This window comes from Balaenoptera borealis (genome assembly GCF_965194805.1).
Source record: "Balaenoptera borealis genome assembly, chromosome: 7".
In the NCBI taxonomy this organism is placed as follows: Eukaryota; Metazoa; Chordata; class Mammalia; order Artiodactyla; family Balaenopteridae; genus Balaenoptera; species Balaenoptera borealis.
The window spans coordinates 23,919,469-23,942,300 of record NC_138864.1 but is presented as its reverse complement, the minus strand read 5'-3'; the positions used below and the strand labels follow the sequence as shown (position 1 = coordinate 23,942,300).

Genomic DNA, 22,832 nt, shown 5'->3' with positions numbered 1-22,832 from the left:
TGCTGGTCCGGGTCTTCCGCTGACCTCCTCGGTTGAAGCTATTTTGACACTACCCACGCCAACCCGGTAACATAACTACAGCTGTCTACCACTACAATGAAAAAGCAGAATGAAACAACAAAATTAAAGGCCAATAGTACTTTGTCAAACACGGACAACATGTTCTTAAAAATTTCCCCAATTTCCCAAGCTCACTAATACTCAAAATAACATAATACCCTTTTCATACAGCATGACTGTATCATCCAAAGCATAACCAAAACCCAAACCCTATGACGGAATGCTTATATTAAAATATCAGTCAGTTATAACTAATTTAAAAATTAAATTTTGCAATACGAAATCTGTACAATATAATTTGAAACTGTGAAGGAAAATAAGAGTATGAAAAATACACTATTTTCATCCCTTGTAGACTTATGAAATTCTTGCAGCAGGAAAGCCTGCAGAATGTAATGAAATAAAATCTGAAAATTGCGACAATATCTTCAGTTAACTTAAAACAGTTTGAATTGAAATCAATCTCTCTCTTACATTTTAAACAGTCCCTAAATTTCTTCTCCAGCAGATCTAAATTTTCTTGCAACAAAATCAGACTACTGTGGGAAATAGGTAATCTTTTTAAAGATTACATAACTTCTTTCTAAATGATATCGACGTCTGCGGCTAAATCAAAACCAATGAAACTGAAAATAGAAATGGAACTGCTAGATATCCATTCTTAACAAAGATGGAAATTATTTCTTAATTTCCAGAGAGCTGTATCTCAGGAATGACTTTCTCAATAACTTAATCAGAATTATCAAATAGCAAACACTTGATGCTGGTTAGCCAAAGTAAACCAGGTGAGTCATATTACAACATATATAGAACAACTGCAGTAAAGACAAGGCCGAAAACCTAGCTACTTTTTGAAGGTTAACTTTTCTCATACTCAATATTTTCCAGGTTCAACTGAGATGTGATGCATCTCAGGCTCAGGGGCCTGTATAAGCGTATTTATCTCAACTACCAGGATTACAGCTGAAAAATAAAAAACTATCTGAATACCTGGTCTGAAAAGCCTGCAATAATATTCAATTTGAGAAACAAACGACCACCGAACTGAAAACTCAAGAAAGCGCCGGCTTCCACCACCTCGCCGCACCTTGCTCCAACCTTTCGCTCTTCATTTCCATTCCATAGTTAGTTTTCAAGATAAAAGAGGAAAAACCCGGTGGAACGGATTTTTAGAAATAAATACTACAGGTGAAGCAGAAATAAATTGCTCCAAGGAAGTTGTCCACCCACTCATTTACATACAACCAAAAAATACACCCACATGTATTCCAATCGGTGAAGATGCAACCTCGTGATTTGCAGAGGAGATTGGATTATAACAAATCCCAGAGATGGCTACTCTCCCAAGCGAAAAAAATCATGTGGCTCTTCATCCAGGCAGCCTCAGAGATGCGGGCTCCGCACCTCGTGAGGTGCGGAAATTCAAGCGAACCCCTGCCACTCACAAGTGCAGCATCTCCGGGTAGAGGCAGGGCTCGGGAGCAAGAATCCACCCACATTCCGCTCTACTCCGCGGAAGAGTCCAAGCAGCCCCAAGCTGGGGAGTGCGGTCCGGTCCACCCAGAGACCGAGAGGAAGCAAGCGGAGCCGGGCGAAGGAAAGGCGCTGGGGGGTGGGGGGGCAGGGAGGCGGGGGGTAGGGGGGGCAGGGAGGCGGGCGCTAGCGGGGGGGGGGGGGGAGGCAGGGAGGCGGGCACGGAGCGTGGGCTCACCTGACGCGACGGTCGGTCAGGCGCGCGCGCCGCCGCCGCCTCTGCTGCTGCTCTTCGGCTACGGGACACAGCGCCCCCGGACACAGCGCCCCAGGGCAGCGGAAGGGGCGACGGTGGCCAGCGCCCGGGTTTCTCCGCCCCCGGCTCCGCCGCACCGGCTCCGCCGAGGGCGTTAACAACTGCAGGCAGCGCCTCAGCGCTCGCCGCCTCACCATCCTGGGGGCGAGCCGGCGCCGCATCCGAGGCCCACCGGGTGCCCCCACGCCGCGCGGGGTCCTGGCCGAGCTAGATTTCGCTCCACGTTGCCCGGTCACTCACTCGTCGTGTCCTTCGAATCTGGCAGCCCCGCCGGCGTCAGCCCCGCGCCGGCCGCCGCTCAGGGCCTTACCAAGATGGCCGCCCCCCGCCAGGCCCCGGCGCCGAGGCCTTATTGGTTACAGGAGGCGCCGCGGCCCGTTTTGCCCTTCCTGGCCCGGCCCATGCCTCTCTCGCACTCTGCCCAAGCCCTTCTGACACCAAACTTGCTGTCCTGTCCTAGACCTAAAAGCTAACTTTCAAATCACGTGAACACCTTCTAGAACACCCGCCCTAATTGCTAAAATTAAATGGGATCTTGGTGGCCTTTCGTAGCCTGCGCGATCGTAGTAGACCAGCACCTGGTAGCAGGATACTTACAACCTATGGTGCCACGAGCCCCGTAGCGAAGAAACCAAACTGTAATTTGAAGTGTGTACAGTAGGTATTGAATATTCATGGCAAGCATTGCCTTGTCACGGTCTGTGCTCATTAACTATTAAAAAGATGTCACAGCTTCCTGGTATACACAGTTCTCATCTAAATTTGCTTTTTAAAAAAAATCTCAGGATGATGACAACAGAGCACCAAATTATGATTCCCAGCTTTTCTCAGGTTTTCCTTTTTGAACTGCAGGATGAAATTTACTGTTTCAATAAGTAATTTAAGTATAGACAGATGGAAACAGAATTCAACAATGGGTGGTTGGGCAAAGAGATTCCTCTATAAGAGTCCTCGGGAGTGTGTCCACGGGCCAGAAAGAAATGCCCTCTGTCTGGGACTGCGAATGCAGACACGACTGGTGGAAAATGCAAACCAAACTATTTTGCAATTTGAAAGTGACCGTGCCAGTGTAATAGCGTAGGAATGTAAATAAGATTATGCCAGGTATGGACTTTTACCCCCTCAGGGTAGCTTGCAGCTGTTGCTGAATCTTATTCACTTTAAGTGTGAAGAAGAGCTGCTTGCTCGTGGGCTGGGCTGAGACTGCACTCACTCAGTGGTACCTCAGGTGCAACAGGAAAAAAAGACCCAGCGCTACAAACCCAAACTGTCAATTGAAGCTACTGTTAGCTCAGGAGGTCTTCACAATGCTCTTGGCTAAGGAACTTTAAAAAGATGCCCTCTGTTCCCCTCACTCCAATTCTTTATGATGATTTTCAAACATACAGAATATAGAGATATCTTTTTGTTACACCGTTTGAATAAATTGCAGACAACAAAATCAATCACCCCTAAATATTTCAGCCTGCCTCTTCTAAAGAAAGGACATTCGCCTCAATCACAATACCATTAGCACACCTAAGGAAACAATTCCCTGATACCATTTAATGTTCAGTCCAGTTTCAAGTTTGTGTGATTATCCCAAGAATGTCTTTTATAGCCTTTTTTTTTTTTTTTCTGAACTAGGCTTATTAACTGCCTAGGCTCATGCATTGCATTCGCTTATTATGTTTAAGAGGCAATTTGAAACGTTCGCTTGATAACTCTTCTCTACACAAACTTACAGATAAATGGAGACTAATGTTTACAGCTTGTTTTTCACTGAGAGCAGGTGCTTTTGATAAGCACATTTATGTAGACCAGGAAAGTCTAGGAGGAATGAATAGTAACCTTTTAGTACAACACAGAGATTATAATTGAAGCTGTATTAATTAATGTTTATGCTTTCTAAACAAACTTTTATGTTGTTTACTACATAAACTTTATGGATTGTGTTGTAATCTCTACTTGATTTCCAAAGCTTAATTTTTCTAGACAATGAAAAGCTGTTTAGTAAAACAATTTCTATCACTCCAGGTAAAACCTCTAGCTTGCCCTGCTTCACAGTACAGAGCAGAATGAATGCTGTGCCTTTCACTCATGGTTTAATTTTAGATCCTGACCTGCTGAACTGGGTTTTATTTGTCCTTCCCTCTTACGCCACCCCTAGGAAGTCAGGCACTCAGCATATAACTGTTTGTCTTTTAAGTTGTCACTGTTAAAACAACAGGCCTAAAATGGAGTCACTTATGCTAAGCTCCACATCAACCAAATGGAGACTCAGAATGTCAGCCTCTCCCAGAATAGGAATCTTAAACCAGTCAATCAGGAATCACCTGGTCAGCACTAGTTTATCAGCCTGATAGACCCATACCATCCCCCAAAGGAAAGTGACCTGTCACAGCCAATCCACTTTCTGCTATTATAACTTCCTGGTCCACTCCCTTCTGCCTGTAAAGGTCTTTCATTTTGTGCAACTCCTTGGAGCTTCTTTCTATCTGCTAAATGGGATGCTGCCCGATTCATGTACCATTGAAAAAAGTCTCTAAGATCTTTAAAATTTACTCAGTTGAATTTGTTTTAACATTACTTCATTTTTAAATGTTAATTAATGCTGTAAAGAAGAGGGGCAAATTTACACAGTTCCCTTAAAGTGGCTGGTGGCCAAGGTAACGTTTCTGGAAACTCATATTAAATGAGCTTATTTTATTTTATTTATTTTTTTAAGATTTTTTCGATGTGGACCATTTTAAAGTCTTAATTGAATTTGTTACAACATTGCTTCTGTTTTATGTTTTGGGTTTTTCTTTTTTTTTTGGCTGCGAGGCATGTGGGATCCCAGCTCCCCATTCAGGCATCGAACCCGCAACCCCTGCATTGGAAGGTGAAATTCCAACCACTGGACTGCCAGTGAAGTCCCAAATGAGCTTATTTGAAATACTTTACAAAATGTTAGTTAAATTACTTCTGGGAAACCACATATAAACCAATTTTAGCACAACAGCTCATCTGTAAAGTGAGTTCTGCAATCAGTACTGTCCTTTCTTCTCCCAGCTCCAGGCCTAAAGGCACAGAGGACTAGAGCACAGCGTGACTACTTACTAGAGGACTTTAATTCAATGTGTATTTATAGCAGCACCTGTGGAATTCAGTGAACTACTGAGTTCACCTCCAGTTAAATCAAAATTTATTTGCATGATCATTAAGAATCTATAGATATGGGCTTCCCTGGTGGCGCAGTGGTTGAGAATCTGCCTACCAATGCAGGGGACACGGGTTCGAGCCCTGGTCTGGGAAGATCCCACATGCCGCGGAGCAACTGGGCCCGTGAGCCACAACTACTGAGCCTGAGCGTCTGGAGCCTCTGCTCCGCAACAAGAGAGGCCGCGATAGTGAGAGGCCCGCGCACCGCGATGAAGAGTGGCTCCGGCTCCCACTCGCCGCAACTGGAGAAAGCCCTCACACAGAAACGAAGACCCAACACAGCCAAAAATAAACATAATAAATAAATAATAAATAAAAAATTTAAAAAAAAAATCTATAGATAACTCCGAAAAGCAATAAGGCAGCTAACTTCTAAATCAGTGCTCTGCCATTAACTACCTCTGCGACCTTGGAAAATACCCGTCCCACCTCACCAGGCCCCACTCCTACCCTCCAAAATGACTGAGTTTCTGTGGCCACTTGCAGTTGTAACATTTGGTGACTCTATAAAGAAGATTTTGGGGGAAAATATGTGAAGACAGCATGCTGATTACAGGGGGAGTTGGATTACATTAGGCCAATGGTCAGCAAAATTTGACCTGAGGGCCAAACCTCGCCTGCCCCCTGGTTTGTTTTGGTTTTGATTCAAACTATTTTTTTTTTTCAGAATATAAAGTCCTCAACATGTATATTATAGTGATACTTTTTCACTTCTTGTATTGGGGTAAAAAACACATGACATAAAAATGGTTAAGGTGGTAAATTTTAAATGTACAGTTCAGTAGCATTAAGTATATTCACATTGTTGGGAAACAGATCTCCAGAACTTTTTCATCTTGCAAATCTAAAACTCTATACCCATTAAACAATACCCCTTCTTCTCCTACCCCCAGGCCTTGGTAACCACCATTCTATTTTCTGTTTATGTGGATTTGACTATTTAAATACCTCATCCAAATGGAATTATCCAGTATTTGTTTTTTTTGTGACTGACTTATTTCTCTTAGCGTAATCTTCTCAAGGTTCATCCATGTTGCATTGCAGCACGTGACAAGATTTTCTTCTTTTCTTTAAGGCTGAATAATATTCCATTTGCCACATTTTATTTATCCATTCATCCATCAATGGACATTTGGGTTGCTTCCACCTCTTAGCTACTGTGAATGGTGCTGCTATGAACATGCGTGTGCAAATCTCTCTTCAAGACCCTGCCTCCCATTTTTTCAAACATATACCCAGAGGTGGGATTGCTAGATCATATGGCAATTCTATTTTTTGAGGAACCTCAATACTGCTTTATTGAGCTGAAACAAATAGACTGCCAGATATTTCTCCAGCAAAGATGGACTTGGGATCAGCAGAGAACTGCAGTTCAGGGTCTGCAACCATGGTGAGCCATGTGCAAGTCTCCGTATAGCAAGGGAAGGAGCACACTTTTATAGAGGAGAAAAGGAAGTTCGGAGGGCTCAGTAAACAAAGAGTCCATGACTTCTCATTGGCTGAATCCTTGCCAGGAAAGTAGAAGAGTCTTTCTTCTTCCTGTTGGGCTCTACTATCATTGCAGCGTGTGAGAGCTCTCCCTTCTGGTCTCCCAACTCTATTTAATTGAGGTTTCCGTTTATTAAATTTTTAATACTTTCCATAGTGGCTACATCATTTTACAATTCCACCAACAGTGCACAAGTGTTTCAATGTCTCCATATCCTCATCAACACTTGTCATTTTCTGTTTTCTAGATATTAGCCATCCTAATGGGTATGAGGTGATATCTCATTGTGATTTTGATTTGTATTTCTCTGATGATTAGGAATCTTGAACACCTTTTTGTATACTTGTTGGCCATTTATATATCATCTTTAGAGAAATGTCTATTGAAGTCCTTTGCCCATTTTTAAATTGAGTTATTTGATTTTTTGTTGTTGAGTTACATGATTCTTTATATATTCTGGATATTAACCCCTTATCAGATATATGATTTGCAAATATTTTCTTCCATTCCATAGGTTGCCTTTTCACTCCATTAGCTGTGTCTTTGATGCACTAAAGTTTGGTTGGTATAGACCCATTTGTCTATTCTTACTTTTGTTTCCTGTGCTTTTACTGTCATATCTAAGAAATCATTGCCAAGTCAAATGTCATGTTTTTCTTCTGTTTTCTTCAGTAGTTTTATAGTTTTAGGTTGCCACCTGTTTTTGTATGGCCTGTGAGCTAAGAATGACTTTTTTACAGTTTTACATGGTTGGGGGAAAAAAATCAAAATCAAAAGTAATATTTTGCAATACCTGAAAATTATGTAAGGTTTAAATTTCAGGGTTCATAAAAAAGTTTTAGTAACATAAAGCCACATTAACTCATTTACATATCACCTGACTACTTTTGCACTACAGGGGGCAGAGCTGAGTTGTTGCAACAGAGACATATGACCCACAAAGCCTAAAATATTTACTATCTGACCTTTTACCAAAAAAGTTTGCTGACCTCTGTGTTAGGCTATTTTTAATCATGAAACTTTAGATTCATTTAAAAAAGAAAAGTGAAAGAGGAAACCAAAGTCACCAATACATATGTATTTTGTGATTAAGAAAAATTATTAGATTTCCAGGGTTTTTTTGAACGTTTATATTTGAGTTTCTTCTTCATTTAACTTTTAAAGCACCAGTTTTAACTTTAAAAACACTGCTTGTGTTGAATATAGACTTCAATTTTTAATCCTTATTAGACTGTCAGGAGGAATCCACTGACAAATTAACCAGAAGAATATGGGAAGACCCGCCGTGGTTTTCTCCAATGAGAGAGGAGCCCTCCTACACCTAAGTGGTTCAGAGAATATGATTTGAGGGAAGTCTTCGTCTGGGCACACTGATTGTGAAACATCACTCATTCTTTGATCCTGTACTTTTTTGCTCATGTTATTTTGGGTTCCCATGCAGCTGAATTACACAGTTACAACAAAAGATTGGAATTTAGAATATAGAATCAAATATTTTCCAAAATCTAAACATCAAAAACTGACTGTTAATGTTGAAGGCATTAAGTCTTATTTATCCTCTTCACCCTAGCTAACTAAATATTCTATCTTATGAAGGTGGGGTCCTAAGATAGATACTTTCCTAATGACTTGTTGGATTAATTGAACTTCTTTTTACATTCAGTTTGCTGCCCAAAGAAACTTGACTTGATTCCTTCTCATTATGATGCTTTCATTGCACTGCTTTGTGCAATGTGTGGGGTACCTCTGATTTAGGCGTTGCTATTCATAGCAGTGAGTGTAGCTCTGGCCAGACCTGCCACTAGCATACAGAGCCCAAGGCAAGAGTATTAACAAGGGACACATTCTACATATCTAACTATTTAAAAGTCATAAATCAAGCTGACAAATGGTTAAGTAAAACATATTCGATCCTCCTACCTTGACAAAATACACCTTCATAAAGACAAGGAAGCCCAGGTTCTTTGGCATTCTCAGCCTCCTCAGAGTTCCCCACCAGACCCTGGCCATCTGTCTGGGAGAGCTGGCCTTTGGTCCGTGATATCAGCTCCAGAGCTTTGCTCTGTACCGTGATGGCCTGGAGCTCACCCATATGAACCCTTTCCCATATCTAAGTTCCTTCCATTCCCCAAAGAGCCACCCCTTGGCCACCCGTGGGCCTTGGGGTGCACACAGCAGTGTGCTGCCTGACCTCAGGAGGACGGACATGGGGAAGAGGTTCGTGCAGGCCCTGGAAGCAAGCTTGGGACCATTTTGGCAGGACTCCAAATTCCTGGGTACCTGGAGAGCATTTAGACAGGTCCCCGTGGCACACCCGAGGAGAGGTGCAGCCAGAGGAGGCCAGAGGGGGCTCTCAAGCACAGGGCTTTTTACCTGGGTCTAAGGGTAAACGACTCAGGACGGAGTCTTCAGCATGTCCCGAACTGTACACACAGCCAATCTAGAATCAAAAACTATGAACCTCCCGCATCTGTAAAACAGTTTACTCAGCTAGTCACGTGGCTCTGCCATCAGTGATTCAGTGAAAAAATTTTCAGAAGGAGTCCCTTAACCCTTTTTAAATTGCCAACCACATTTCCAGCACAATGTTAATTCAACTTGGATGGCATTTATTATGGGCAGGGAGGGAAAAGACTTCTTCTTGCCTTCTTCCCCCTCCCAGACCCCTGTGGTATCTGATTGTCCAGAGGCTGAGCAACTGATGAGGGTTACTCGTCCCAGTCCTTCCCATCGACCCCTAAATTCCCAAGTGTCCAGCCACAAAGAGGTGTGTATCATCTGCTTCCAATTCAAGAACAAGGAATACTGCTCTCTGTGGTAAACTGAAGAATCCTCTCTTCCCCAGAAAATATTCACCTCCTAAGCCCCAGAATCTGTGAATGTTACCTATGTGGCACAAGAGACTTACACATGTCATCAAGGATCGTAAAATGGGGAGATCAGCCTGGATTATCCAGGTGGGCCCTAAACGTAATCACAAGGATCCTTAGAAGAGGTAGGCTAGAAGGTCAAAGAGAGAAGAAGGCAGGCACTTCCCTTGTGGTGCAGTGGTTAAGAATCTGCCTGCCAATGCAGGGGACACGGGTTCGATCCCTGGTCTGGGAAGATCCCACATGCCGCGGAGCAGCTAAGCCCATGTGCCACAACTACTGAGCCTGCGCTCTAGAGTCTGCGAGCCACAACTACTGAGCCCATGCGCCACAACTACTGAAGCCCGCGCACCTGAAGCCCGTGCTCCGCAACAAGAGAAGCCACTGCAATGATTAGAAGTCTGCACACTGCAGCAAAGAGTAGGCCCCCCTTTGCCACAACTAGAGAAAGCCTAAGTGCAGCAACAAAGACCCAACACAGCCAAAAATAAATAAATAAATAAATTAATTAATTATTTTAAAAAAAGAAAAAAGAAGGCAATGTGGCAACAGCAGCAGGGATTGGTGTGATGCAGTCACAGCCAAGGAAGGTGGGCAGCCTCTGGAAGAAACCAGCCTTGCTGACACACTGAGTTTAGCCCAGTGAAAATGATTTTGGCTTTTGGCCTCCAAAAGTGTAAGAAAATATATAAATGTGTATAAATCACCAAATTTAAGGTACTTTGTTACAGTAGCAATGGAAAACCAACACATTCTCCTTTAAGCAGTCTTTGAAGTGTGGTAACTATATATATATCTATATATATCTATATATCTATCTATCTATATATATATATATATAAAATATATTTGTCCATTAGCATAACATTCATGAGTAGACACATAGGTCTAAACTCTATACTGTGACTTCCAGGTTGAGTTCTGAGAGACCCAATTTCCAGGCATTAGAGGATCAAATTTCCAGGTTGGTGCTAGGAGTCATGGTTGGAAGATTCAGAGAAAGGAGCAGAAGTCCTAGTGTTGGGAGATATTGGTAGGGAAGCAAAATTTACCAACCCAAAATGTGTCTCCTAGCGTGAGGAAGAAACAGAGGACTCGGGAAGTTTTTCTTTTCAGCTCTAACTTAACTGCCTAAAAGAATTTAGATAGAGGTCCTATTCCAGGAAAGAGAACTATACTATACTATAGAACCAGAGGTATCTATAGTATAATATGAACTAGGTGTAGTAGACAAGGGAGGAACCTAGCAAAGCCTATTAAAATTCCCCTTTGTGTCCCATTGTTGGTTTGGCCCAGCAAACATTTATTTATTGATACTAAGCATTTGCTCTCTTCATTCTTCCTATGAATTTACTTCTTTACTTTTGAAGTCCCAGACCCTTACTCCCTTCTCCTTGGTCCAGGACGACATATATACCTCATTTTACTTGATTCTTTGGAATTTCCTGTGTTTATGTGGATTCCCTGTATGTTCATAATTAAATTTTTTTTTCTCCTGTTTATCTGTCTTATGTCATTTTAATTACTCAACCAGCCAAAATAACTAAAAGGAGAAGTGGGAAATTTTTTCCCCTCCTGACAGATTGCTTCTGGTCCTGCCATGAACATGTCATTAAGCACCCTGAGCCTCTGTGAGGTTAACCTGCATAATCACTAAGTAATCACTAAGATCCCTTCCAATTCTAAAATTCGGAGCTGGAGCAAAACATGGTTTACCTTTGAATTTCACATTCACATTTTACTGCTGTTACAATCGCTCTCCAGCCAACCTTTCCAGCCTCCCTGCCCACCACGAAGCCTGCCTGTCAACCACACACACGTCCGAGCTTGTGCACACATTGCTTCTTCTGCTTAAAATTATCTTCCTGGGACTTGCCTGGTGGCGCAGCGGTTGAGAATCTGCCTGCCAATACAGGGGACACGGGTTCGATCCCTGGTCCAGGAAGATCCCACATGCCGCAGAGCAACTAAGCCCATGTGCCACAACTACTGAGCCTGCGCTCTAGAGCCCGCAAGCCACAACTACTGAGCCTGCGTGCCACAACTACTGAAGCCCGCTTGCCACAACTACTGAAGCCTGCTTGCCTAGAGCCTGTGCTCCACAACAAGAGAAGCCACCACAATGAGAAGCATGTGCACTGCAATGAAGACCCAACATAGCCAAAAATAAATAAAATAAAATAAATAAATTTATTAAAAAAAAAAAAGAATTTATCTTCCCTGAGCACTCAGGCTCATCCCTCAACACTCAAATCAAGAATCACCACTTTGGAGGAGCTCTCCCACCTTCTCAAAGCAGAATGGTCATCTCTGCCTTGGTGCTGTCAGAGAACTATTAAAGCAGGTAGCAAATTATAGTGTGACTATTTGTTTCCATTTCTGTTTCCCAAACCAGAATGTGGGCTACTCATAGGCAGATACTCTGCCTGATCCATATGTATACCTCTAGCACCTACTCCTGTTCTTGGCACACAGCAGACACTCCTATTGTGTCTGTGGACTGAATAAATGAACGATGATTCCCTGAATTCTGCAGAGCCTACTTGGGGCTGGGCAGGAGTGGGATGCGGGGAGGGATGGAAAGGAAGTACAAGAGGACAGGAAATTTATGTTTCTGCAAGACTTCCAGAGCCTTGGAGAAAAAGCTGAGTCTGATGTGTGCGATGATTTAATTCAAGGCTGTCCTCAGATGCTCGTTGTACGTGCAATCTAGCATCTCTCTTGACCTTGCTTCAAAGTCAGTTTTTAAGTGGAGTTATCAGTATGAGCTACCTTGCACAGCAATCTGCCGATTAGAAGCTCTTAACTGGGGCGGATGGCAGGCGTATGATTTGTCAGCTATGCATCCTCGTGTGCCCCTAGGCAGAGGCTACAACTTTAGAATTTTATGGTAGCTAGTTAACAACTCTGGCCTCATAGACCATTCTGAGTAACAACTCATAAAACCGTCTACATTCAGTGTTCTTTCTTAGGCATAAGAAATTCCCTCCCCCTACTCCTTGAGTGATCTGGATATGTCTTCCATTTTCTTGATACAAAGTACAAAGGACAAACCTACTCAGAAAACCTCCTTAAAGTGGAAATGAGGTTATCATTTCCACACACCTTAGAACACCTATGAAGTCTTTTCACAGTATATAGACAGATGATAATTTACAATGTGTCTTTGATCATGCATCTCTCTTTATGATGTAGTCATCTCTGTATGTTCCTTTGCTGTTTCATTCCATATACTTGTGTCATTTTAGAATTTTACTTTTGAGATTCAGCTTAGTATTTAAAGGCACCACTTACTGTACCTTTTTCATGTACCAGACACTATGCTAAGGGCTTTACAAATCTTATTTAATCCTCATAACAGACTCAGGCACTAAGCATTATTATACTGCTTTTATAGAGGACAAAGCTGAGATTTTGAGAGGCTAATTAACTTTCCTGAGGACACAAAGCTAGTAAGATGTGGATGCGAGACCCAGGCCTGTGTCTGTTGGAGAGTTCCTCTTCTCTCTGTTTCAATTCTTCTTAAAAAAAATAGTTAATTTATAATAGTATATTAGTTTCAGGTGTACAGCATAGTGATTCAGTATTTTTACAGATTGTACTCCATTAAAAGTTATTAGAAAATAATGGCTATAATTTCCTGTGTTGTAAGATATATCCTTGTTACTTACCTACTTTATACATAGTAGTTTTATCAATCCCATACCCTTATCTTGCTCCTCCCCCCTCCCCTCTCCCCACTGGTAACTCCTAGTTTGTTTTCTGTCTGTGAGTCTGTTTCTGTTTTGCTATATACATTCATTTGTTTTGTTTGTAGATTCCACATATAAGTGATACCATATAGTATTTGCCTTTCTGTCTGACTTATTTTGCCAACAGGATATTCTCTAGGTCCACCCACATTGCTGCAAATGGGAGAATTTTATTCTTTTTTCATGGCTGAGTAGTATTTCATTGTATGTGTATATACACACACACAATGTGTGTATATATATATATATATGCCACTTCTTTATCCATTCATCTCTTGATGGACACTTGGATTGCTTCTATATCTTGGCTATTGTAAACAGTGCTGTTATGAACATTGAGGTGAATGTATCTCTTCAAATTAGTGTTTTCATTTTTCCAGATATATACCCAGGAATGGACTTGCTGGGTCATATGGTAGTTCTATTTTTTAGTTTTTTGAGGAAACTCCAAACTGTTTTCCATAGTGGCTGCACCAATTTATATTCCCACCAACAGTATACAAGGGTTTCCTTTTCTCCACATCTTCACCAACATTTGTTATTTGTGGTCTTTTTGATGATTGCCATTCTGACAGATGCGAGGTGATATCTCATTGTGGATTTGACTTGCATTTCTCTAATAATTAGTGATATTGAGCATCTTTTCATGTGCCTGTTAGCCATCTGTATGTCTTCGTTGGAAAAATGTCTATTCAGGTCTTCTGCCCATTTCTTGATTGGGTTGCTTGTTTTTATGATATTGAGTTTCATGAACTGTTTATGTATTTTGGATATTAACCCCTTATTGGTCGTATCATTTGCAAATATTTTCTCCCACTCCAAAGGTTGTCTTTTCATTTTATCGATGGTTTCCTTTGCTGTGCAAAAGCTTTTCAGTTTAATTAGGTCTCATTTGTTTCTTTTTGCTTTTTTTTCTTTTGTCTTAGGAGACAGATCCAAAAAAATATTGCTATGATTTATGTGAGAGAGTCTTCTGCCTATGTTCTCTTCTAGGAGTTTTACGGTTTCAGGTCTTACATTGAGGTCTTTAATCCATTTAGAGTTTATTTTTGTATATGGTGAGAGGAAATGTTCTAATCTCACTGTTTTACATGTAGTTGTCCAGTTTTCCCAGCACCGCTTATTGAAAAGACTGTCTTTTCTCCATAGTATATTCTGGCCACCTTTTTCATAGATTAATTGACCATAGGCATAGGGGTTTATTTCTGGGCTCTATTCTGTTCCATTGATCCATGTGTCTGGTTTTGTGTCAGTACCATGCTGTTTTGATTACTGTAGCTCTGTAGTAGTCTGAGGCCAGGGAGTGTGATTCCCCCAGCTCTGTTCTTTTTTTCCAAAATTGCTTTGGCAATTCTGGGTCTCTTGTGGTTCCATATGAATTTCAGGATTATTTGTTCTAGTTCTGTGAAAAATGTCACAGGTATTTTGATAGGAATTGACTTAAATCTGTAGATTGCTTTGGGTAGTATGGTCATTTTAACAATTTTGATTCTTCCAGTACAAAAGCGTGGGACATCTTTTTACTTCTTTGTATCATGTTCACTTTCCTTCATTAGTGTTTTATAGTTTTCAGAGTATAGGTCTTTCACCTCCTTGGCTAAATTTATTCCTAGGTATTTTACTCTTTTTGATGTGATTTTAAACAGGATTTTTAAAAAACTTTTTCTGATAGTTCATTGTTAGGGCAGGTGGGGCCCACATGGACCCTCAGCAGTGTGTGAGCTATGGTCGAGCGGTTGCCATCAGAGATTTGGGCTGCTTCTGATGCACGGCTTGAGTTAGCACTAACGAGAGCCACCACTGACCCACCTAGGCTCTGCCCTGGGTCCGGGTCACATCTATGTCCTATGATCAAGTCTTCTCCCTGGTTGTGGCCACCCCAGATCCAGTGCTGTGCTGTGGCTTGGAGTGAGCAGGTCACAGAAACCTGGGGGCCATTAGAGCAGACTTGTCTCCACCCTGCCTCGAGGGCAAGCCAGCATGCACGCTCCTCATGCGTGGAGTCGAGGCTTCCCACAGACCCTCTGTTAGTCTTGGCAGTCCTCCAACCAGCCAAAGGGGCTCATCTCCCCTTCGTAGGACCCCAGGACCAGTGCATCCAATCGGCGGCTCTCACCACTCACACCCCAGGGCAGGTGTCTGCCTGTGCAATCTCCCTTTTCTTCTGAGTCCCCTCCCAGGGGCATGGATCCTGACACAATTGCTTTTCTTTCCTTCCTACCTGATTACGTGTGGATCTTCTTACAGCTTTTGTTGTACGGGGGTCCTTCTGTTTCTAGTTAGTTTTCAGTGAGGATTGTTCCACACGTAGATGTATTTTTGACTTGTTCATGGAGGGAGGTGAAATCCACGCCCTCTTCTCCTCCATCTTCATTGATCTCCTCTTTGTTTCAGTTCTTGAAGTCAGAGAGAGCAAAGCTAGAGCCCTAAGGACTGCCTACATGGATCCAGGCCGGAAATGAAATATAGGTTTATGATGTACATGTAAATGAACACTGAGGGGGACATTAGTGGAAATTACAATGCTTTGTAGAAATTCAGATTAACCTACAGCCCCTGTCATGTTCTGTGCCATCATTAGGTGAAACTTTGACTGTGGATTAGGTTTTATTTATTCCTTTAAAAAAAAAACACAACAGGGCTTCCCTGGTGGCGCAGTGGTTGAGAATCTGCCTGCCAATGCAGGGGACACGGGTTCGAGCCCTGGTCTGGGAAGATCCCACATGCCGCGGAGCAACTAGACCCGTGAGCCACAACTACTGAGCCTGCGTGTCTGGAGCCTGTGCTCTGCAACAAGAGAGGCCGCGATAGTGAGAGGCCCGCGCACCACGATGAAGAGTGGCCCCCGCTTGCCGCAACTAGAGAAAGCCCTCGCACAGAAACGAAGACCCAACACAGCCAAAAATAAATAAATATTTAAAATGTTTCTCCCATTGTATCCCCCAGGCCTGGAATTCTTAAAAAAAAAAGAAAAAAACACACACAAGAAAATAAAAACAAGATCTGTATTGTATCCTACAACCTAGTTCTCCTGTGGAAGGTTAAGGACTTCTGAGAGGATGTCCAACACAACTGTAGTGAGCTTAGGATTCATGGAATGTCCCCGATTTGCAAGGACAGTCTGAGATTCACTCTTGGGTTGGTCTACAGGAAGCTACTCAACTCCCAAAGAGCAAGAATCATAGACTTCAGTGGTTTCCCAGATGTCTATGGATAAGAACAGCTGATTGCATTAAGATCACTGGGAAAGTATGTTTCAAATACAAACAGATAGGCCTCACCCAGGAGAGGTTTTGGTAATAACAACAACAACTAACACTAACAGTGTTTACTATGTTCCACGCACTGTTTTAAGCATTTTACAAGCATTTACTCATTTAACTTGCTTAACAATGCTGTGAGGTAAATACTATTATTGTCATCACCATCTATCAACAATGAAACTGAGACACAGAGAGCTTAAGGAACTTGCCCAAGGTCACCTAGCCATTCAGGGGCTCAGCCAGACTTGAACATAAGCTGTCTGGCTCCAGATCTGCACTTTCAACCTGTATGCTATATTCTCCATAATCTATATGTTAACAAGTTGTCCAGGTGATTCTGATGTGCATCAAGGCTTGGAAATCCTGACACACCTCAATGATATCTGAATCTCCTTCTCTTACAACCCTGTATCCAGCAGTCTCTCAACTAGGGTTGAAAGCCAACCACCTCAGAACAGTCTATTTTTGAATTTCCAGTCAGTAGCTAGAGCAACCTCTGCTTCATGGAGACTAAGACATATCCTGGGAAGAAGCATATGGGATGGAGAGAGTGTGGAAATAAGGTGGTGCACTGGACTGGCTCCTACGGCTTGTTAGAGCTGTTTGTGTGCATCTCTTCCCAGCACCGTGTTTAACGGCGTTATGTTGGTAGCTTGAAGTCCACGCTGATGGGGGAATTTACACCACAGAAGTCAGCACACACTACAACACAAAGCTTCTTTTCCCCCAAAGAGCCAATAGTTAAACATTTACCAGCACACCACTGGATTTATGGCCTAATCCCAGCTCAACCACCTATTGGCGACATCACTTCAGGCACATTGTTTAAAACTTTTCCAAGCTTCATTTTTCTCATTTGTAAATATGGGAGGAATGACAACTATGGAAATCAAATGACGTAAGAAATGTGGAAGCATTGGCACAGTTTTGAAAAGATGAATAAAGAATAGGTGCTTTACATATAATGTTCCTTTTTCTTCCCATTTCCCAATTGCTCCCCAACAATGAAAGACATCTGTCAAATTCCTCCATGTCTTCTCTTTCCCAAGCTAAATTTTTTTTCAATTGTTACTCACTTTTCAGTGTTTCCAGATCCTTTTTCATATTGGGATACATCAGCCACAGATCACAGCTCTAGCTCCCTTTGGGAAGTGTTCTGGCTATTTCTCTGAGTCCCCAAAGAGCACTTGTGCTCTCAGTCTGATCAGCTGCCCTTCCTGGTCCAGCTCATTCTGCTTGCCGCCCCTCTGCCTGCAGCTTGGCTGCTTGTGCCAGACCTTCTGTCGCTTTCAGTACCATTAGTGGTGCACCAGAGCCCAGGAAAATCATATTTCTGTGGCAAAGGGGGAAGACCACTCCTATTCCCATATGATTTGGTTGATTATCTTTCACAAGTACCAAGGATGTGTTGCTTAGACCCCAAAGGCCCCAAAGTCTTGAAGATTTTATGAAATTGCTGTTTAATTGTTTTACTCCCAATCCCTCTCCATAGGAATCAGGTATGAATTTAAAGGGGAGGGATTGCCTGAATCAGGAGATAAATTCAAGTGACAAAACTTAAGCCCAGACCACTCCTTGCAACACTTAAGGCTTTGCAACTGGGCCAAGGTTAGTTGTCTGACTCTTCCTTTTGGTTCTGTTCTCTCAAGAGGTTCATCTGTCCATCAACCAGCCAGACAAACCCATGCCAATCTGACTTCCAGTGGTGAGCTCACATAGACTCAGCTTGGGGGCTCCTATAGATTTCCTCATAAAGCATGTACCCAGAGCTGAATACCATATTCCAGGCAGTGTGGATGTGCAGAATGGAGAGGGAAGATCCCTTCTCCAGGGTGGAACACTATAGTTTTATAAAAGTTGCCTAAGGGCTTCCCTGGTGGCGCAGTGGTTGAGAATCTGCCTGCTAATGCAGGGGACACGGGTTCAAGCCCTGGTCTGGGAGGATCCCACATGCCACGGAGCAACTAGGCCCGTGATTCACAATTACTGAGCCTGCGCATCTGGAGCCTGTGCTCCGCAACAAGAGAGGCCACGATAGTGAAGAGACCCGCACACCGCGATGAAGAGTGGCCCCCGCTTGCCGCAACTAGAGAAAGCCCTCGCACAGAAACGAAGACCCAACACAACCAAAAATAAATATTAAAATAAATAAATTTTAAAAAGATTACTATTAAAAAAAAAAAGTTGCCTAAGATGGAATTACATTTTTAAAAAATCATCACACTGTTATTACCTGCTCTATAAAAAATAAAATTAAATTTAAAAAAATCATCACACTGTTATTAATATAAGCTGAACTTGCAGTTTGCAAGAAGATTCTTTTTAGGTTGCGGCTTACTTATATCTTCCATTAATCTCCTATTTGTATGGTTGATTCTTTGAACATAAATGGAGAGCTTTTAAGTTTATACCTATGAAATCTTAATATATTGCATTAGGCCCATCATCCCAGCCTACTGAGCCTATCATCTTAGGTTACAGTTTGGTCTCTGTCAAATATCCTTTCATGTGGCAAAAACGTGACTAAGGTGATAGGTTTTTACTGAAAGATGTAAGAAAAAGGCCTCTTGGACAACCAGACAAATGTTTATCATTTACGACCCAGCAGTGACTCCCCTGGCTCAAAACATCTTTGGTAACCTGAGCAATGCAAATGCTAGTGACACTATTTTGGAGGCCCCAAATCTGTCTTTGTTTCTCTCTCTGCTTTTTTCTTCACTTTGCTTCTACTGCCCCCTTTGCTGCTGCTGATTTCTACTGCCTTCCGTCTATATCTTGGATTCAAAATGCCCTTAATGTGAATCTGATGGGGTCTGATAGTCACCACACAATCTGTGGGGCAGATTTCTCATGCGGACCACTCACAGGCCACTGCTCTGTCGTGACTAGCTTAACCGAGGATTTTCGCTAGAATAGCAATTATTAGTCCACTCAGATGTGGCCGACACAATGAAGTCACTTGACAAAAATGTGTTCATTCAACAGATATTAATTGGTCACTTATTGTGTGCCAACTGTTGTCATAGTGGCTGGTGGTATACACCAAGTCCCTGCTCTCAGGGAGCACTCATAAAAAGAAAGACGGTAATTTGACAAAAATTTAGTGCTAAGTGCCATTATATACATATATAGAAGAGGTAATGAGAGAGACTGGGCTGGGGGAAGGGATTAGATAGAGTTGACAGGGAAGGCCTCTTTGAAAAGATAAAATTTAAGCTAAGACTTAAATGATGAGGAGTTACTATTGTCAAAAATCTCTGTAAGCGTATTCTCACACATTCCAGAGAAGTCTAGCAAAGGTCTGAGTATGGGAATGAGGCTGGTGTCCAGGAACAGAAAGAAGGCCAGTGTGGTCAAACTACGGGGAGTAAGGGGAAGAGAGGCAGAAGATAAAATTGGAAAGGCAGGCAGAGGCCAGATCATTTAGGAGCCACTTAGGAGTTTTAAATACAGAATGTGTGTTGTGGTTGGGAAGCATGATCTGGTTTAAACAAGATCAGAACGTGGTAACATCAGAAGGTACTACCTGGAGATGCCTTATTCAAGGTGTCTGGCCCTGGCAGGCACTTAGCATTTCATACGTTGTTCAGTCCACTCATCCAGAAATTCCTGTCCCTCCATCTTTCTGTCACTTATGACTTTTTTTTAAAAAATAAATTATTTATTTATTTTTGGCTGTGTTGGGTCTTCATTGCTGCGTGCAGGCTTTCTCTAGTTGCGGTGAGCGGGGGCTACTCTTCGTTGTGGTGCGCGGGCTTCTCACTGCGGTGGCTTCTCTTGTTGTGGAGCACGGGCTCTAGGTGCATGGGCTTCAGTAGTTGTGGCACATGGGCTCAGTAGTTGTGGAGCACGGGCTTAGTTGCTCTGTGGCATGTGGGATCTTCCTGGACCAGGGCTCGAACCCGGGTCCCCTGCATTAGCAGGCGGATTCTTAACCACTGCGCCACCAGGGAAGTCCCCACTTATGACTTTATAAGCGTGCTTTTCAATGTTCTCATCCAGGTTATGATATGAACATTGCTTAAGAGAGCATCTGAAGGTCCCAGCCATCAATGATAATGGAAAAATCCAAAACCAAGGTCCAGATCACAGTACAGGAGAGGCAGCTGAATGACCAAGGGGATCGCTCAACTTTCCTCCCCATGCTTTCCCCCACCCCACTGAAAGAGTGAAAACCTGTCTGGAACTAAAAGATGAAAAAAAATCAGCTCAAACTGAAAAAGAAAAAATGGGGGGAAAAAAAAAAGCAGCCCTGCTGTCATTCAGGCTGGGAGGATGAACACAGAGCCAGCTGCAGAGTTAACAGGAAGCACTGCTCCCCCAGTCTTATGGCAGCTGTAAAATGCCACACCCCTCCTCTTTGAATGGCTGCCTCTTTCCTTCCAAGGATGTCCCAACCCATCTTATTATTTCCATCTCTTACTGGGGATTCCTAATTGCTAAATAGCCCTCTACTCATGGCAGCGCCCACCACCTGGTTTACTTCTTCTCTTAAACTCACAGCAGAAACAGCATCTAATACAGAGCCTGCCCCTTGCTTCCCTTACGCCCTCCTCAGAATCCTTCAGAAGGAACCTAAGACTTACGAAATGCTTCCCTCCTCCCTCTCTTTAGTGCTCTCCCTCACCGCGTGGGGTCAGTAAATCGGGTTTTGTGGGACCACAGGTTTGTGCCTGGGGATCTTAATACCCAGCTCCCTCTGACCCCTCCCTGCTTCCTCTCCCCTAGCGACTCTGAAATATGGTCCTGGTGAGGAAGTCATTCAATTTTAAAACTGAGATACTGGAATTTGAAATTATAAATGATAAAGATGCATTCACCTCTCATCTGTGTGCTATCTGATTAGTGGAGTAGGCAGTGATATTGCTAGTTTTGCTACAGAAAAGGGGGTAGGGGACTGTGTCTCGACGTGCTCTCAGAAGCCCATGTCCTCAAATCCCACCAGGATTCCTATTCCTATTGGCAATTTCCTTCAACATACACTCTTTTAAAAACTACTCTAGGGGCTTCCCTGGTGGCACAGTGGTTAAGAATCTGACACGGGTTCGAGCCCTGGCCCAAAGATCCCACATGCCGCGGAGCAAGTAAGCCTGTGCGCCATGACTACTGAGCCTGAGCTCTAAAGTCCTCAAGCCACAACTACTGAGCCCACGTGCCACAACTACTGAAGCCTGCACGCCTAGAGCCCAGGCTCCGCAACAAGAGAAGCCAAGACAACGAGAAGCCCACGCACCGCAACGAAGAGCAGCCCCCGCTCGCTGCAACTAGAGAAAGCCCACGCACAGCAACAAAGACCCAACACAGCCAAAAAAAACACACAAAAACAAGAACTACTCTAATTTGGGGACTTCCCCAGCGGTCCCGTGATTAAGACTCCTGCTTCCACTGCAGGGGGCATGGGTTCAATCCCTGGTAGGTGAACTAAGATCCCACAGCTCGCATGGCACGGCCAAAAAAAAAGAAAACTACTCTAATTTTGTATAAAAAGGGTTCTAATAGCTACCAGCTGATGTTAATTTTTAGGGTTTCCAGAATTAGCAAAATGGCCAGCAAGAATGCTGAAGCTACTACCAGGAATGTTTATGTTTCCTTAAGGTAACGACAGAGTTCACTGTCACTACAACATGGAATTACAAATATATGCTATTGACACTACCGGCTCCGTGCTTGACCTTGCTTTTCCACGAATATAAATTTTACTGTCTAAACGTTAATCATAGGTTGCATATATGATGTTGCCCCTAAGAACAAAAAAACTGGAGTCAACTGTGCTCAGATACAGTGCAGAGTAAATATGTTCATGGAGTAGAAAGATCGTGGGTTTGGACTCCTCAGATCGCCTTTTCTTAACTCTATGACCTTGGGCTATCACTTATCCTCTGAGCCGCAGTTTCCTCATTTATCAAAGAGATAATTACACCTACCTCGCAGGGGTGTTCTGAGGTTAGTGAAAGTATATGCAAAGTCCTAGCACGGTGTCTGACACCTAGTAGGTGCCCAGCGGAGCAGCTGCTATTTTTATTACTATCAGTCCCATCCAGTCCCCAACTACGTAATTCTTGCTCCGCCTGTAGTGTGATGTCACCTCACACCCACTCCAGCCCCCCTCCCCACTGGGCGGCTCAGCTCCAGCGGTGTGTAGGCTGATCCTGACTGCAACGTCCAACCACCTTGGCTGTTGGTTTTCTTATCCTCCTGCTTCTGCTTTGAGATCTGGACCTCTGCCCTGTTCCCATAGGCCTGACTCTTGATGCTCTGTCCAGCACCAAGTCCCTCTCCTTGGGACCCTCTTGTCAAACCTCCCAACTCTCATAATCCTTCCTCTACCAGGAGGATCGAGGACAAGTCTTGCTCACAAGGCCAGTCCAGCAATGCGGTCCTACCACCAGCTAACAAGCCTCCCCGATTCCACTGCTTGGAGTTCCA

General features: G+C 43.1%; 1 protein-coding gene across 5 annotated transcripts in view; it reads right to left on the bottom strand.

The window, feature by feature from the left end:
• The window catches only part of NAPEPLD (N-acyl phosphatidylethanolamine phospholipase D), a 99,071-nt gene that overhangs the window by 47,033 nt on the left and 29,206 nt on the right, over positions 1–22,832 (bottom strand). For 2 of the 5 annotated variants that reach the window (XR_014246757.1, XM_082399376.1), the window contains exon 1: positions 1,772–5,257. The exons of 2 other annotated variants lie outside the window; for them this stretch is intronic. Coding sequence is in view for 1 of the 3 variants with exons in the window: in XM_082399376.1 (XP_082255502.1) it covers positions 1,772–2,010 (239 nt within the window). In the remaining 2 variants the exon portion in view is untranslated. Of the gene's footprint in view, positions 1–1,321; positions 1,654–1,771; positions 5,258–22,832 lie in introns of those variants that run through there. One more of the 5 variants, XM_082399377.1, reaches the window with a different exon arrangement.